General features: G+C 44.8%; 1 protein-coding gene across 1 annotated transcript in view; it reads left to right on the forward strand.

The window, feature by feature from the left end:
• Positions 1 to 652: 652 nt before the first annotated feature.
• STK10 (serine/threonine kinase 10) overlaps positions 653 to 18,758 on the forward strand; it is a 132,234-nt gene continuing 114,128 nt past the window's right edge. The window contains exon 1 of the mRNA XM_075856498.1: positions 653 to 922. Coding sequence (XP_075712613.1) covers positions 770 to 922 — 153 coding nt within the window. The 5' untranslated portion in view covers positions 653 to 769. The remainder of the gene's footprint in view (positions 923 to 18,758) is intronic.

The raw sequence follows: 18,758 nt of genomic DNA on the forward strand, positions 1-18,758 counted from the left end.
ATACATCCCCCCTGTAGAGAACGCCATACATCCCCCCCCCCCCGTAGAGAACGCCATACAGCCCCCCCTGTAGGGAACGCCATACAGCCCCCTTTGTAGATATCTACAGGGGGAGCTGTAAAAAAGGCACTATCTACAAGGGGGGGTTGTGTGACACCCAGGGGAGGGGGGGTTGTGTGACACCCAGGGGAGGGGGGGGGGCAGTCAAAAGTTTGCTATGGGGCCCAGTCTTTCCTAGTTACGCCCCTGCATTGAGGTATGGATGACTAGTATTTTTGCATCAAGACGTGAGTGCAGTCCCTTTTTTGTTTTCTTGGGGAAGAAATGGTCTACCAGGGGAAAACCAGTTCTTTATATCCCTCTCCTCTGCGTCCTCTTTACACTATGCTTACGCGAATGACTTGCTCAGAGTCTGAACAGAAGTGAGAGCACCCCCTCAGACATCCGGGACTATCACACTCCATGCACCTGCCGCCAGGTACCGGAGAGAGGCACAGGTCGCTCTCCTCATCTTCTCACTTCTTAAAATAACATTTTGCTCAGCGAGTCGTCTTTATAGCAGTCAAACAGCGGACACGCCCACCTCAAGTGGCGTTCCAGCATGCGGCTGTAGGCTCCGCCCATGGGCTGAACCGAGGGAGGGGCTAGTGGCCGCGCTTGGCTCTCCACAGGGTAAGCGCTTTAGTCTATAGCAGTTTGGCTGCGGCTGGAGCTCATATCTGGGCTGTGTGACTGGCACCTCCAGGAGAACCTGCGCTCCTCTGCGGCCATGGCTTTCGCCAACTTCCGCCGCATCTTGCGCTTCACTGGCGATAAGAGGAGGCTGCGGGAGTATGAACATGTCCGGAGAGACCTGGACCCCAACACGGTGTGGGACATAGTCGGGGAACTGGGGGACGGAGCCTTCGGTAAAGTTTACAAGGTGAGAGGGGCAGTTGGTGCTGCACATATCACTGTAATGTTGGGGCTGGCAGAGCGGCGTGTAAGTTGACAGGTGGTTCACGGAGTGCCAGGTACACCTGCCGTCATCCTGAGGTCTATAGACTACGTACATTACCCGTCCATGAGACATGAAAGATGCCAGCTACTCCGGACTATCGGACAGACACAGATGAGTATATAAGAATCTACAAGGACAAACACCCTATTCCCTACAACGTTGCCTTTTTTTTTTTTTAATCGGAATAATTTTCTAATTGCTTATATGCAGTTCTGCTCTGACTGTATGGGCAGACTTCGGATTGTTGGATGCCGTACTAAATGAATTTCACTGTAGTAGTGGCTGAATGTGGACGATCCCTTTAATGTAAACACAGTAGTTGGTGGTTGGATTAGTAGTTCTGTCACTTCCACATTCCTATGGTTTGTCTCATATCCTTACTCATGTAGGTGAATGTCTCCCTGTAGTGCAATTCACATTGTAAGAAAACTGGAATGTGACCGATTCTATTCTATCTATCTCTGTATCATCTATCTAGTACAGGGGTGGGCAAACTTTTTGACTCGCGGGCCACAATGGGTTCTAAAATTTGACAGAGGGGCCGGGCCAGGAGCATTTGTAGGGAGTGTTTGGGCCGGATATACTAAAGCATTAAATGTAGTGTGTGCAAACCTCATAGCACCTACACATACAGCCGTTGATCGGACTTCAGTGAAGAAGTATTTTGTTAAAGTGAAATAAAGAGAAATACGCGCCACATTAACAATGGTCAATGTGTTTTGAGTGCGCCATCTATTGGGAAAACGTGGGCATTGCAGGGAAAGGGGAAAAAAAAAGGAGGTTTTTACTATAATTTGGACAAGTTCGGCGGGCCGGATTAAAAAGCCTAACGGGCCGTATGTGGCCCGCGGGCCGTAGTTTGCCCATGTCTGATCTAGTATGTATCCTATCTATCTATCTCTCCTAATAGCTTAGGAGCTGGACCTATATTTTTCTGTCTTCGGAGCTACAATTGCTGCCAGTATGAATAGAAAATATTGCCCATCAAATGCAATGTTTATAATTCACATGAAGGATATGATACACAGTAAATGACTGATGTTAAATGTGTATATTTATTTCTGTTAATGAAATAGCGCCAGCATATTCCTCAGCGCTGTACAGAGGTTGTCCTTACTGTCCCGATTTGGGCTCACAATCTAAATTCCCTATGGTATGTTTTTGTGGTGTGGGAGGAAACCGGAGTTCCCGGAGGAAACTCACACAAACATGGGGAGAACATACAAGCTCCATGCAGATGTGTCCTTGGTTGGATTCGACCCCAGTGCTGCAAGGCAACGGTGCTGACCACTGAGTACCGTGTATATAGTAAAGCACACCAGTAAATAGCCAAATCAGTATTAGAAGTGGCTCTATATATTTAAATAGGAACTACACTGTCATCAAACTTTTGATATGTCATAGTGACATATCAAAAGTTTGGATCGGTTGGAGTCCGGGTATGGAGACCACCACCGTTCTGAAACGAAGGCGCAGAAAAGGGCTCAGCTGAGCGCTTTGCTACTTTGGCGGTGTCAGTGATCTACGTCAGGCTGAAGACGGCTCACATAGAACGTCTATGAGCGGTGTCTTCAGCCTGACGGAGTGCCGATCACAGCCTGAAAGGGCAGGGCGCTCAGCTGATCGCTTCTGCACCTTCGTTTCAGAACGGTGGTGGTCTCCGTACCCGGATTCCAACCGATCCAAACTTTTTATATGTCGCTATGACATGCCAAACGTTTGAAAGTGTAATTGCTCTTTAAGGGGCTGTTCACATCTGCCTTGGAGGCTCCATTATGGACCTCCGTCGCAGATCCGGCAGAAATTAGCGAAAATAATATTGGAACCTATTAAAGTCAATGGATTCAGTCGGCCGCCGTTGGTGTCCATGTTGCAACAGAACCGTTGCGTCTGGCATTCCCTCGTTCTGCTCCTCTGACAGAGATTCAGGTGTGAACAGGGCCTTTATATCACATTTGATTTACTATTTAAAAATTTCGTTAGCGGCGGTAGGAGGGGGGGGGGGAATGTTGAGGCCCCCAAAATCAGAGCTTGCCAACCTAATTTAAAGGGGTTATCCAGGTTATTAAAATGTATGTCCTATCCTCCAGACAGGCTATCAATATTAGATCTATGGGGGTCCGCCTGTTGGCACCCCTGCTGATAAGCTGTTTTCAATGGGCCACTGTGTTCGTCCAAGTGCCACAGCCTCTTTATTGTTTACATGGTTTTTCTTTCTGTTAGTACTTGCATATGCCGTTGCGTTTGTAGCGGCCGTGCGAGGTATTGCACCACTGTCCCATTCTGAATGAACATGAACCATGTACACAATGAAGAGGCTGCAGCGCTTGTACAAGCGCAGCGGCCCCTTCAAAAACGGCTGGTCGGCGGGAGTGCTGATAGTCAAACCCCAAACGATCTAATATTGATGGCCTATCCTAAGACTAGGCCATCAATTTTAATAACCCGGATAACCCCTTTAGGTTGACCATTGTGATCATTCATTAGGGAGCTTTGCAGATCATCTGACAAGTAAAATTGGGCGCCAACAGAAGCGTGTCAGATCAGGGTGCCACTAACATCACATACATTATATTTTTTTTAAAAAGTATCAAAGTATCGTCTGCATGCCATTTATTTGCAGGGCTTAATTTTGATGTGACGTGGAGTCTTTAAAATTCTGCTTGCCAGTTCACCAGTATAAGTAGAGTAGCGACTCCCTATTCCTCAGCACGGCACAGCTACTGAGCTATGCCAGGTTGTAAAATATGTGCACGAAAGTGGCGGAAACCTTTAGTAAATAAGTCCTGTAGCCTGCGACTTGTAAGCCACAGCTCCTTTTATTAGACAAGTGTCAGAAAAAGTAGGGGCTGGATAAATATGGCGCTCAGCCTAAGCTTCATTGGTTTTAATTAAATAACAGCCAGAAAACATTGATAAATATACTCAATGTACACTACAAACTTTGACTATTTTTTTGCTGTGTTAAATGGTACCTATTTATGTAACTTTTCACAGCTTTTATTATTTGTTGCTGAGGGGCTGTGAACTAGAATGATTTCTAAGCAATATTGTCAGAAAGCAGTGGGGTTTCCTAAGTCAATGGTCTGCCTGAATAGCTGCGTGTAACCTTCTTTCTTCCTCACCCATCTATTTTATTGTTTGGTTAGCTTGTCTAGAAATACTTTCTCTATATACGTTTATGTCATGTTGTGTTTGGTTTACCGGAATACATAACCCTCTGGAATAATAGTTGATTAAATGTAAATCTCGCTGATCTATGAGAAATACCAGAAATATCTTAAAGAGCATCTCCACTACATAATATGGACAATACATCCAAGGATAAGTAAGAGAGTTACTCGTGTTAAATTAATAACATTCCCCAGATCCTTATCTGAAGGCTATGGGAACCCCAACGGGCATAGATTTCTCCAATATCTGGATGGCAGGTTAGAGTAGATGAACAGAGGGTCTATCACAGAGGGTTAGGCGTAACCCAGGATTTAGAAGGCAGGATTACAGCTCTGTGTAAACTGTAATGACGGCCACGTTTTTTGCAAGCCGGCTTTCCTTTTAACCGATCTAGCCAAAGCTGGCCTTAAATTAACAGTGCTAAAAACGCTCATGATATCACTGACAAATCAAGTTTAACAATTTTTATTAAAGGGGTTGTCCAGGTTGGAGGCTGTTCTTTAGGGCTTATTTACACGAACGTGGTATACGTCCGTGCAACGCGCGTGTTTTTCACACGCCTCGCACGAACCTATGTTAGTCTATGGGGCCGTGCAGACAGTCAGTGATTTTTTACACAGCGTGTGTCCGCTGCGTGAAACGCACCACATGTCCTATAGTTGTGTGGTGTTCGCGCATCACGCACCCATTGAATGAAAATCACGCGCACCACACAAAAGCACTTCCGTGGGACGCGCGTGATTCACGCAACAGCAGTCAAAACTATGATTGAAAACAGAAAAGCACCACGTGCTTTTCTGTTTACAAACATACAAACAGAGTGTCATAATGATGGCGGCTGTGCGAAAATCACGCAGCCACGCATCATATGGTGATGGCACACGGAGCTGCACACGCTCGTGTAAATCCGGCCTTATACTGATGCCCTTTCCACCGGTTAGGTCATCAGTATATGATCGGTGGGGTTCCGACCCCTGGACCTCGCCCCAATCAGCTGAGTTATTGTAATCTTCTCCTATTCACTTGAATAGGAGCAGAGCTGCAGCTCGGCCACTTTAGGCTGGGTTCACACGACCTATTTTCAGGCGTAAACGATGCGTTTTACGCCTCTAATTACGCCTGAAAACACGGCTCCAATACGTCGGCAAACATCTGCCCATTCATTTCAATGGGTTTGCCGATGTACTGTGCCGACGACCTGTAATTTTACGCGTCGCTGTCAAAAGACGGCGCGTGAAATGACAGCCTCGTCAAAAGAAGTGCAGGACACTTCTTTGGACGTAATTGGAGCCATTTTTCATTTAATCCAATGAAGAACAGCTCCAAATTACGTCCGTAATTGACGCCTCGCAAAACGCGAGTACGAGCAATTACGTCTGAAATGCAGGAGCTGTTTTCTCCTGCAAACAGCTCCGTAATTTCAGCCGTAATTTACTTTATTGTGTGCACATACTCTAAGGCGGGATTCACACGACCGGGTCGTTCCCGAGCCCGAGTGTCGGCCGGTAAAATCGGCCATTTTGCCCGGCCGGTTTGCATTAAGTTTTGCATCCGTGCTGGGCCGGGCAGATCCGGACAGTGACATCAGTGGCAACTCCTGAAGGGGAATCCCCATGTGTTCGGGGATTCCGCTTCAGGAGTTTCCCCTGATGTCACTGCCCAGATATGGACAGAGACATCAAGCGCTCTGTCCAGGAGCGGAATCCCTGAAAACACGGGGATTCCGCTCCTTCAAGGAGCTAAAGTGCGGCTAGCACATAGCAGAGCGGGGAGATACCTCCCCGCTCTGCTATAGTGGCGTCGCTACAGTAGTAGCAGCCGCAGCAGCTGCTAGCGGCGCCATCGAAGGTGTCGCCGGGCCAGGGTGCTTTTAAAACAAGCAGGGGAAGGGAGCCAGCGCAGCGCTCCCTTCCACCTGCTGTACACCGCGGCCCGGCCACACAGTGTACAGCGATGCCATTCGTCAGAATGGCATCAACTCCTCCTCCTCACATGCACTCTGCGCTGTGAGGAGGAAGAGATAGAGCGCAAGCTCCGGAAAACCCGGCCATCACTCGGGACACATCTCGGTGATAGCCGTGTATTACCCGGCCCCATAGACTTCTATGGGGGCCGGGTACCCGGGCGAAGATAGAGCATGTCATATTTTTTGACGGACGGTTTTCCCGGCCGTCAAAAAATCGGTCGTGTGAAAAGCCCCATTAGGCCTCATTCACACGGCAGGGTTTCCCGGCCGGGAGCCGGCCGTTCATAAATCGGCCGGCACCCGGCTGTATTAGGAATAATAGACCCCTAATGGGGCTATTCACACGACCGACCGTCAAAAAATAGGACATGCTCTATCTTCGCCCGGGTACCCGGCCGCCCGGCTCCCATAGAAGTCTATGGGGCCGGGTAATACACGGCCATCACCGGAATGTGTTCCGAGTGATGGCCGGGTTTCCCGGCGCTTGCGCTCTATCTCCTCCTCCTCACAGCGCAGAGTGCATGTGAGGAGGAGGAGTTGATGCCATTCGGACGAATGGCATCGCTGTACACTGTGCGGCAGGGCCGGGGTGTACAGCAGGTGGAAGGGAGCGCTGCGCTGGCTCCCTTCCCCTGCTGGTTTTAAAAGCACCCTGGCCCGGCGACACCTTCGATGGCGCCGCTAGCAGCTGCTGCTGCGTCTGCTACTACTGTAGCTTTACCACTATAGCAGAGCGGGGAGGTATCTCCCCGCTCTGCTATGTGCTAGCCGCACTTTAGCTCCTTGAAGGAGCGGAATCCCCGTGTTTTCGGGGATTCCGCTCCTGGACAGAGCGCTTGATGTCTCTGTCCATATCTGGGCAGTGACATCAGGGGAAACTCCTGAAGCGGAATCCCCGAACACATGGGGATTCCCCTTCAGGAGTTGCCGCTGATGTCACTGTCCGGATCTGCCCGGCCCGGCCCGGCACGGATGCAAAACTTAATGCAAACCGGACGGGCAAAATGGCCGATTTTACCGGCCGACACTCGGGCTCGGGAACGACCCGGTCGTGTGAATCCCGCCTTAGGGGTCTATTATTCCTAATGCAGCCGGGTGCCGGCCGATTTATGAACGGCCGGCACCCGGCCGGGAAACCCTGCCGTGTGAATGAGGCCTAACAGTGTACAAAGCTTTCTGCTTCCGGCACTGGTTCCTGGAAGCAGCCAGAACAGCTGATCGGTGCGGGGTCTGGGTATGCTCACACAGCAAACAAAATATGGCGTTTGTTTTCAAGGGAAAACAGCCCCTAATTTCAGCCGTTTTTTTAAGCATCAGGCGTTTTTTGATCAGTTTTTACGGCCGTTTTTGGAGCTGTTTTTCTATTGGGACAATCAAAAAGTGACATGCACTTCTTTTTTACAGAATGCCCTGTGTGAACAAAATGCTGTTTTTCCCATTTGAAATCAATGGACAGATGTTTGGAGGCTGTTTTTCGGGGTGTTTACGGCCCAAAAAACGACTGAAAATAAGCTGTGTGAACATAACCTTACCCACAAAACCACACAGCCATTAGCAATCCATGTTGATAGCTGCACGGTTTTTGTGGGTTAAACGGCAGTGTTTTCTCCAAAATCGCGCTCATCCCATGTGGGTGTGGCTTTCGGCTGCATGCGGATCCTGCTACGTGTGTACTCCTCTTTAGAAAGGGTTGTCTAGTTGCCACTCACTATTAGGCTGGATTCACACACTCATGTTCGGTCCGTAAATGACGGAACACAATTCGGCCGCAAGTCCAGGGACCGAACACACTGCAGGGAGCCGGGCTCCTAGCATCATACTTCTTTAAGACGCTAGGAGTCCCTGCCTCGCTGCAGGACAACTGCCCCGTACCGTAATCATGTTTCAGTACGGGACAGTAGTTCCACGGAGAGGCAGGGACTCCTAGCATCGTACATAACTATGATGCTAGGAGCCCGACTCCCTGCAGTGTGTTCGGTCTGGGACTTGCGTCCCAAATACGTTCTGTCCTTTACGGACCGAACATGCTCATGTGAATCCAGCCTTAGGCATCTTTTTAACACATATGTCACCTATAGACTATAATGGTATCCGTTTAACATATACATCGTGAAAGGCTCTTGAAAATTCCATGGCGTATACGTTAAACGTATACCTGTGATGTAGCATATAGCAAACATAGAATGGTGACAGCACCCTGCGACATTAATGCCACCTAAACCACTAAATATAAATAAATATGCACTAAAGCTAAATCTACTTACAAATAGGGAGGTTCTTAGTGCACATTTTGATCAAAAAGTGTTAGCCCACCTGCTACGACAAGGCGACCTCTGTAAGGTGGGAACCTACGCTGCACATACACCCAGAACTGGGACTAAGCCTACATATATACCTGGGGATGGTAGGATCCAGCATTGAACTGATTAAAATCATATGTGTCCCATGTTAAAAAAAAAAAGTGTATAGCGCGCGGTATACTTTTTTTGCCTCTTCCCCCGGGATGGAAAAGTGTAGTCTGCTAAGCATGGCTGCGACTATGTTTTACCTCTGTTGCCTAAATGCATAAGCACAATAACAGTGCTCAGCATGGTGAGTATGCTCGTCATGATGTGGCTAATGCCTGCCGTTAATTCCGATCGTAGTTTATAAAAAAAAAATTTTATATGTCCGAGACCTATCAGAAATTTTGATCGGTGGGGCTCCGGGTGCTGAAACGAAGGTGCAGAATCGCTCAGCTGAGTGCCCTGCACCATTAGCTGTGACCAGTGCTCCTTGTTAGGCTGAAGACATCTTACACAGATGTTTGAGCCCGTCGTCAGCCTTTGGGTATGTGCACACATAGTTTGTTTGTTTTGGGCAGTAAACGTCCCGAAAAACGGCTGAAAAAACGGAAGCAGGACACATCCAAACATCTGGCCATTGATTTCAATGGGAAAAACGACGTTCTGTTCCGACGGGCCGTTTTTTCCGCGTCTGTTTTTCAAAACGGCTGCGTAACAAAACGGCCGCAAAAAAAAAGTGCATGTCACTTCTTCAGCAGTTTTTGGAGCCAGTTTTCCATAGACTCTATAGAAAAACGGCTCCAAGAACGGCCGTAAAAAACACAGCGAAAAACGCGAGTGGCTTAAAAAACTTCTGAAAATCAGGAGCTGTTTTCCCTTGAAAACAACTCCATATGTTCATAATTTTTTTGCTAAGTGTGTGAACATACCCTAAGGCCTCATGCACACGACCGTGTTTTTGCGTCCGCAATTCAACCGCAAATCCACGGGTTAATTGCGGACCCATCCATTTCTATGTGGCCATACCCACTATCCGTGTTTTCACGGCTCTCCGCATGTCCGCACATCCGTGCCGCAGAAACTCCGGACATGTCTTATTATGGGCCGCAAATGCGGTGCGGACATGCCAATAGAAGTCAATGGGCCCGTGGAAATTGCGGATACACCGCCGTGTGTCATCCGCAGTTTGCGGATTTGCGGATCATGTGACCTTCTAAAGGGGGTTTGACCAAGCTTTTGGCATCCTGTTTAAAAGTCCTTCTTTTTTTTTTTTTTTTTCATCCGCATTTTTGCGGATTACATACGGATGAACTGCGGATGACATTCCACGGAACACGGTCCTGGAATTTGCGGACCAGAAAAACACCACGGTCGTGTGCATGAGGCCTAACAGTGTGTGCCGCTCACAGCCGAAGACAGGGCGCTCAGCTGAGCACTTCTGCACCTTCGTTTCAGTAACGGTCGGGGTCTCAACACCCGAACACCCACAGATCAAAACTTCTGATCTGCTCTTTATGACATATTAAACATTTTTGGAAACTGCAGTTACTCTATAAGTTTCTTGTTCTGGGTACGTGGTCTCTGCACTTCCTTTGTGTTTTTTTGTAATGTGTTGGTAAAGTACAGTAGCTTTAGTCTGCGATAGGTAGCAAAGACACTTAATATAGCATAGCAAAGCCGCTTAGCATTAGACTTTTCTATTGAAATATGTGAGTTCCTCCAATTTCTGACCATCTATGAACTTTATAACAGATGTTACAGTATACCATTTATTTATTATATAAAGCCACAAATAATTGATTCTCCTGTTTCTATACATATTCACTTCTAGGTGGCGGAGCTGGACTAATTCCAGGAACTATGCAGCAAATGTGTCTAGGGATTTGCTGTTAGCCCTTTGCTTTCTGGGTTGTTTTCTGTTGATATCAATGGAAGTTCTTATTGCCTGGCAGCGACTACTAAAAAAAAAATAAAACAACTGGCTCCTAAAGTCTGCAGTATTTTGTCATCTACTGCTGGGTAATGGATTTTTAGGTTTTTGTAGAGCTCGTGGAATGTTATCAATGACAGTGAACTGTAATAAAGAGAATGGGTGGATTGCAGTACCAAGAAACGTTTTTAATCTTGGGGTTATTTCGTTTGGAAAAAAAACTTTAGGCCCAGTTCACATCTTATTTTTCTGGCGCATCAGACGTATACATTGGGAGTATTCCCCGACGTATTCTTCCGACTTATGCAACTGTGTGTGTGGCATACGTCCGCTATTGACTCATTGTAGAAAAAACAGCAAATATATACTTCGTAGCACACATGTTGTTGTTTACTGTTTCTCGCTGCATAGAGAACGTCGTAGACTACGCTTTTCTATGCAGTGGAGAGAAAAAAAGGTATGTTGACCCGTACCGGTCCCTCATATGCCAAAATAACACTTTCTTGCCACAAGATGGGTGCATAGAGAGCTATAGGCACGTCTGAGTATACGCCAGGGAAGACTCCCAGCGTATACCTCCGACATGCGTGAATAACGAGATGTGAAATGATCCTAAGAGGCGATCTAAAAACTATGTAGAGCGGTTTATCGAATGATGCACCTGTGACTTATTTCAACCTTATTAACTCTGTAATCATTTCTGGGATTTTTGTAGTTCATGTAAGGCCTAAGTCACACGAGCTTATTTCACGTCCGTGTTCTGCGCGTGAAAATAACGCACGTCACACGGACCTATGCAAGTCAATGGGGATATTCAGTGTTTTTCACGCAGTGTGTGTCCTCTGCGTGAAACTTAGGCCTGATTTACACGAGCGTGTGCGTTTTGCGCACGCAAAAAACGCAGCGTTTTGCGTGCGCAACAGGCACTTAACAGCTGACATGTGTCATCAGCGTATGATGCGCGGCTGCGAGATTTTCTCGCAGCCGCCATCATTATGACACTCCGTTTGGAAGTTTGTAAACAGAAAAGCACGTGGTGCTTTTCTGTTTACATTCAGAGTTTGACTGCTGTTGCGTGAATCACGCAGTTCGCACGGAAGTGCTTCCGTGCGGCATGCGTGGTTTTCACGCTCCCATTGACTTCAATGGGTGCGTGATGCGCGAACAGCGCACAAAGATAGGACATGTTGTGAGTTTTTTCCAGCGGACTCACGCTGAGCAAAACTCACGGACTGTCTGCACTGCCCCATAGACTAATATAGGTGCGTACGACACGCGTGAAAAGCACGCGTGTCGCACGCACGTATATCACGCTCGTGTAAACGAGGCCTTACTGCATCTCATATACTTGTGCGTTTTTGCGCATCACGTACCCATTAAAGTCAATGGGTGCGTGAAAATCACAGACAGCACACGGACGCACATCCATGTGCTGTGCGTGATTCACGCAACTGTTGCTAAAGAAATTATTTTGAAAAAGAAAAACACCTTCAGTTTATTTTGCTGCTGTGAAACGCGTGACATACTGATGACATACGCGCGTAAAAAACTCAGACACACACCATACACTGATGTCACACGGAACTGGAACGCAGGAAAAACGCTGCGTTTCTTCCACACGCAAAATGGACACGTTCGTGTGAGTAAGGCCTTATAAAGCATATGGGCACACCTTTTTTCAAGTTGTATTTTGGCAGAGACTGTTTCGCTAGGATATGCTGTCATTTGCTAATCGTGGAGGGGGGGGTTCTTTCTACTTGGACCCCCATATTTGCTAGAGTGAGTAGGCCATGGGGACTTGAATGGGGCAGAGAAGCAATTGTTTGTTTAGCGTCTGGATGGAAGCATATCGAGGCACTTTGGCTTCTGTACACTCAAATTGAATGAGATTTCAAGTGGTTGGACCTCCACGATGAGCCAGTGACCGCATATCCTATCGATATACAGTCACTGCTTAGACTGGGACTACCCCTTTAAGTTAAAATGCTCACAGATGAGCATGAATAAGAGCAGGTTGTAGATCTGCCAGTGGACAGTTTTAAAGAATTATTAGTATGGATTGATAGTTCAGACGTGTCTGGTTTTAACCCTTTTCCTCTTCACTTTTATTAGTTACAATTTCTTAAAACCGACAAGGGTCACATTAGAGAGGATGGATAAAAGGACTAAGGTGCACGAACATTCAATGCTCCGAGTACGCTGTGCCTACCAAATCCATGTATTTCATGAGACATTCTCCCTTAACACAAACCAATTCAGGAATTCACTACAAGCTTGTGTGGCGTTATTTTTTCTAACTTTTCTCTCAAATGTGTAGTAGCCCTCAACATTGCAGTGATGCCAGCCACATTCTAATGCCATGTGTAATAGCATGCCAGCTATTCTGTGTATCGGGCTTTGTTTTTCTATTGAAGAAACATTGATAAGCAGTTTGCTGCAGGAAGCTTATATAATACAATACTTTTTTTTTTACCAGCTACTAACACCCTTTTGTGGCATTGCTTATCAATAACAAAATGTGAAGTCAGATGTTAAGTGGTGGCACCCTGCATGTTAGCTCTCATGTATAGGGTGTTTCCCTTAAGATAAGGAAAGTGTAACGCGGATAGCCGCAATAGATCAGAACTGTGCTGAATAGTGAATATGTGAGCAACTGCTCCACTTTTCCCTTGCTCTAGTTTTGATAAATCTCCCCTAAACTTTTTTGTTCTTTTGAAACTTGTCCAAAAAAGGCTGCTGCTTTATTTTAAGACTACATTCACACACAGCAGATTTGCTGGGGACTTTCTATCCAGATTTGCTGTCCGAAAATCGACATCAGAAATCGGTATCAGCAAAGTGGATAAGATTTATAGCAATCCAATGCACATGTTTGGAAATTTCCTGTGCAGGAATTGACCTGCGGTGTAGATCTGCAGCAAAATCGGCAAGTTTAAAATAAAACAAACACTATACTCCCCTACCCTGACATTTCCGTGGCAGTGCTCGACAGGTTCCTGCCAGTCTCTATACACCTGACCTCCAGCGGTGGTGGCACATAATCACTGGAGGGCTGGTATACAGAGACGGTCGGGCACCAGGGAGGCGTTGACAGGGGAGATTAGTATAGTGGTTTTTGTTTTTTTCCGCTGGGAATTATGAACCAAAATCTGCATGATTTAGTGTGGATCTCCCAATGTGGCTTTATGCGGATTTGCAGTGGAAACTTTTAGCAGCAAATCCGCGGTGTGTGAACGTAGTCTAACTATGCAACCCCTACACACTATTTTTGTAGAAATGATCTGCCAATGGGCTTAAAAACTCCATTTACATATTTTTCCATTAGTCATTTCTTGAAAGTACTGACTTCTCCCATGGTATTAATTAGAAGCCTTATGTTAATGAATGTCCGTCATAGTGTATTCTGATATATCACCTCACTTAGATAGATACCACACAGCAGTAAGGATATTGTATGTGGTGACACTGTGCGATTCATATTGCTGTAATACCATCTTTGTATCTTCAGAGTATTGTTTATTTGCTATTACTAAGCGGAGGGCAGTTTGTTGCCGCTACAAAGTAAAGTCTTTGCAACAAAGCCACAGATTGGTTTTTTGTTTGTGTCTTTACAGCTTTCTGGTCTGTTTTTAATGTATAATATTTATATAAGTTATTATTAGGATAATAATCGTTTTTATAGGGATTGTTCAATGATAAAATATCAGGTTAGATTAAGCTCAATTGGTTTGAAAAATTTGATTCCGCACTTTTGACTTACAAACCTGTCTTCAGAATACGGATGGGTGTTTACAGCAGCCTTTACTTTGTCTATACCACAATGAGCACAGCTTGTGATACTTTCCTTTTAAAGGATCTACTGCTGATGACTTGGTACAAGATACCACAGGACACCTTCAGAGATCTCGTGGACCTAAACAATGGGACCCAAACAATATTATGCAGGTCGTTTTAATGTTATGGCTGACGACTTATGATGACTTTAAGTTGGTTGCTACATATCATGTGAAGGCGAGCTTACAATTATAATATTTCAACTAGAGGTGGTGTAATACCCCAATATTACAAAATAATGGCACTTTGTACTTCTGTTTACGCCTTGTCTAATTTTGTCAATTTCCTGTTTTTGAGTTGTAATTTAAGTATATTTCATGGCTGATGTTTTTTACGCAGCATTTTTCTTGCTTGGTTGTTGCAACTGAAAGGTCTTGAACCGAGTCGACTCAGAGCTACATCCTGTGCACGCCCAAGTGCAGCTTCTTATCATACTCTGAGGCCTTACTGCTTGTGTTGATAAAGCTGACATAAGTCACAACTGAAAACCGTGGACCCCAACTCCAATTCTGCAACCCCTGTTTTTCCAGTTTTATCTTTAAAAAAAAATTTGGGGCTTTAATCCAAAATTAATTCTAGCAGCCGTGTTGTAAAACACAGAATTTTTTTGCAAAAAATAAATAAAATAGTACTTGTATGCAAAGCTCTGTTTGCGCATCTAGTGTTTGCTTCTTATTGGGTTAATATATAAGCAAATGTCATGTAGCTTTTCATTTTTGGCATGTGAAAGGAGTGTTGTCCTTTCTCTCGGTCATAGCCCTGCTCTTGGTTTATTTATGTAGATACTGGTCACTATGCCGTGTTATCTGCAGGGAAAATGTTATATGTAGTGACTCGATTCATTTCAGGAAAAAAACCGCACTTTGTGGTCTCTAATCGTCTTATGAGAAGTTGGAGTTGAGGGTATGAAGGGCTTTAACTTTTTCAGTTAATCCTAGCTAATTACATATGCCATGTTTACCTATGGATTTATGTAAGGTTAGGACATGCTCACACAATATACTTGGCGTAAAGTTCACTTTTTCTTGACTTTCTTAATAGCAGTCCGATAGGAAAATAAGACCAAGGTAAATTTTTGTAAAGAAAAAAATGAACAAAAATCAAACCCTGGATCCACAGTGTTGCCCCATTGGTTTGTGATAGGAAGACAATAGGGCTGTATGTTTTATTTCTATGTATATTTGTTTTAACATGTTTGCAGTAATTGCTACAGCCTCTCCGTGGTCTCCTGAGAAGAGATGCGGTCTGCTGGGATATCCCTATGCTGACTGCTATGTTTAACTGTTCTATAACACTTACCACAATAGATTACAAGGAAATGTGTAGTCAAGACTCTCTTCAGAACCATTGTTCATGTGTGTTGATGGTCAGTGCAGAATCGTCCAGGAAAATCAATTTGATGGCATGTTATTGGACAAATATCAGTTTGTTTATATGATTACCGTAACTTGATATTTTTAACTGTACATTTGGGCTACACGCACACGTTGGGTAATTTGGTGCAGAAAATCCCCAGAACTGCAGGTAAAACACACACCTAAATAGTAAAAAAAAAAAAAAAGGCCATACTTACAAATGGACACAGCCAGGCCAGAAATGCTGATGAAGACGAGTGAGCAAGTGCTTTAAATAATAATAGCCACTCCCACTAGTCTTGAGGGGAGTGGTGTGTGGTGCATGGGATGTGTAGTAAGAAATAATAAATGAATAGTGTGTGTGCAAGTGTAATACTATAAGTGAAATATAGGGGGCAGTAATAAATGAAGTGCCTCAATAGAAATAAATGGATAATGGGGTGCAAGTGAGTGAAACATGGAGGGATAGTGTGTACGTCATGAGGCACAACGTGTATAGCCAGGTAGAAGCCTATTTGTGACGCCTTGATAATTCATAGAGCGGGCTACCCTGCTTGCTATGCCAAACAACAACACACCATGCTCTCCCAGCATCAAAGACCCGGCTGTGTCCAAGAGAAGCGAATATACATAATAATGAAAAATACCTGGGGTATTGGTAATCATTTTGGCCAAAAGGACGCAAGCTCGCAATCCACGACAAGGATCCCCAGACTTGCGAGTCCCTAACTCCTAAACTGGAACAGAACGTTCCTGATGCACAAACAGAACCGATAAAAACACAGGGACATATACAAAAACACCGACAAAGGCCATACTTACAAATGGACACAGCCAGGCCAGAAATGCTGATGAAAGGGCGAGCAGGTGCTTTAAATAATAATAGCCACTCCCACTAGTCTTGAGGGGAGTGGTGTGTGGTGCATGGTACACCTAAATAGTGCGTTGTTTTTTTTTTTTATTCGTTTTCAGGTGCAGTTTTTACATTATGGTGTGGTTTGTGTTTTTTTTATTTTTATTTTTTTTAAACCTGTCCCATGCAATTTGCAAGTGGAAATGCAAGGTAATTTGCTGGGGATTTTTGAATACGCATCGCAGGTCAATTTACCTGCGGATAAAATCTGCAACATGTAGATGAGATTATTTGAAATCTCATTTACTTTGCTGGTACTGTATTACGGTGTGGATTTGCCGCTGGAAAATACGTGTGGCAAATCCGCACGTAATACGTATCGTGCGCACTTGGCCTTAGAGTTGCTCCTAGCTACATCTCCCACCTTTAATGTTATATTTTTATAATTTCCTTACCTTTTTATAAGGTGATTGTGGGGTGCCGATGGTTGTCATGGCATCCTGGGTGCCTAATGAATGCCAATACGTAGGTTTTGCAGTGTACTGTAAGTGTAAAAAAAAGTTCATATGCAAAAAAAAAAAAACTAGAACTGCTGTTTTTTTGGTCACCACAACTCCCCAAAAATAGAATGAAAAGTGATCAAAAAGATGTATGTACCCTCTAGTACCAATAAAAATGACAGCTCGTCCTGCAAAAAAATCAAGCCCTCATACTTCTACATCGACGGGAAAAAGTTATACCAAAACCAATATTCTTTTAACAAATTTTTCTTTTCTATGTAAAAGCAGTAAAAAAAAATATGAATTTGGTATTGCCGTAATCATATCGCAAAAAACAAGCCCATACGGCTGTGTAGACGGAAAAATAAAAATAAAAGATATGGCTTTTGAAAGGCGAAAAGGAAAAAAAAGAAAAATAGCTGCGGTGGCAGGGTGTTAATCTACTGTGGATAAAGCAAATACATGTGGCTTTTTTGCAGCAGACTCCTTTTTGCCACTCTGTGCCTCCCCAACTGTAGGTTTCCTGATAGCTGCCACAGATACTCCCCATACTCCAGATCCAGACGATCTTCTCTTCTAACTTCTAATACCTTACCATGGGCTTTGCTTGAGCAACGCTGTGATGAAGAGGGATGTCAGCTACTTATCAAGGGCAAGATTGTTTATCAAATATACACTGGCTTTAATCTACCTTCCTAATTTTAATCAATCTTCAGCACTGGAGTTGTCTGGATGATTTATTTGACTTTGCAGAGGGACTACTGGTTCTAGGAGTAGAATTCAATTTTACCCTGTATCCCTTCCGGAATATCTCCCGGGGTAGCTCTTATCTGTCATATGCATCTCTTCCTGGCCTTAAACATACCATACACTCCTATCAGCTGCTCGACACCTGACGAACGTTATACTTTCATGACCCAAATTATATTTTTTATCCCCACCCCCCCCATGACTCCTACTCCTAAATACTAAATAGATATTATTTATTTTCTGCCCCATTCAGCCTTACCCCTCCTGGAAGCTAATATAATCAACACTATTTTCTTCTCAGAACACGAAGGAAGAACCTTTCATGGCCATTCTATTGGAAATCAAACAAATCTCTTTTAAAACCTCCCTGGTCCAGGTTGATCTGAAGAGTACTTAGCTAGACTTAAAGAGGCTCTGTCACCAGATTTTGCAACCCCTATCTGCTATTGCAGCAGATCGGCGCTGCAATGTAGATTACAGTAACGTTTTTATCTTTAAAAAACAAGCATTTTTGGCCAAGTTATGACCATTTTCGTATTTATGCAAATGAGGCTTGCAAAAGTACAACTGGGCGTGTTGAAAAGTAAAAGTACAACTGGGCGTGTATTATGTGCGTACATCGGGGCGTGTTTACTACTTTTACTAGCTGGGCGTTCTGATGAGAAGTATCATCCACTTCTCTTCAGAAAGCCCGGCTTCTGGCAGTGCAGATCTGTGACGTCACTCACAGGTCCTGCATCGTGTCGGCACCAGAGGCTACAGATGATTCTGCAGCAGCATCGGCGTTTGCAGGTAAGTCGATGTAGCTACTTACCTACAAATGCTGATGCTGCTGCAGAATCAACTGTAGCCTCTGGTGCCGACACGATGCAGGACCTGTGAGTGACGTCACAGATCTGCACTGCCAGAAGCTGGGCGTTCTGAAGAGAAGTGGATGATACTTCTCTTCAGAAAGCCCAGCTAGTAAAAGTAGTAAACACGCCCCGATGTACGCACATAATACACGCCCAGTTGTACTTTTACTTTTCAACACGCCCAGTTGTACTTTTGCAAGCCTCATTTGCATAAATACGAAAATGGTCATAACTTGGCCAAAAATGCTCGTTTTTTA

The sequence above is a fragment of the Rhinoderma darwinii genome, chromosome 3, assembly GCF_050947455.1.
Source record: "Rhinoderma darwinii isolate aRhiDar2 chromosome 3, aRhiDar2.hap1, whole genome shotgun sequence".
In the NCBI taxonomy this organism is placed as follows: Eukaryota; Metazoa; Chordata; class Amphibia; order Anura; family Rhinodermatidae; genus Rhinoderma; species Rhinoderma darwinii.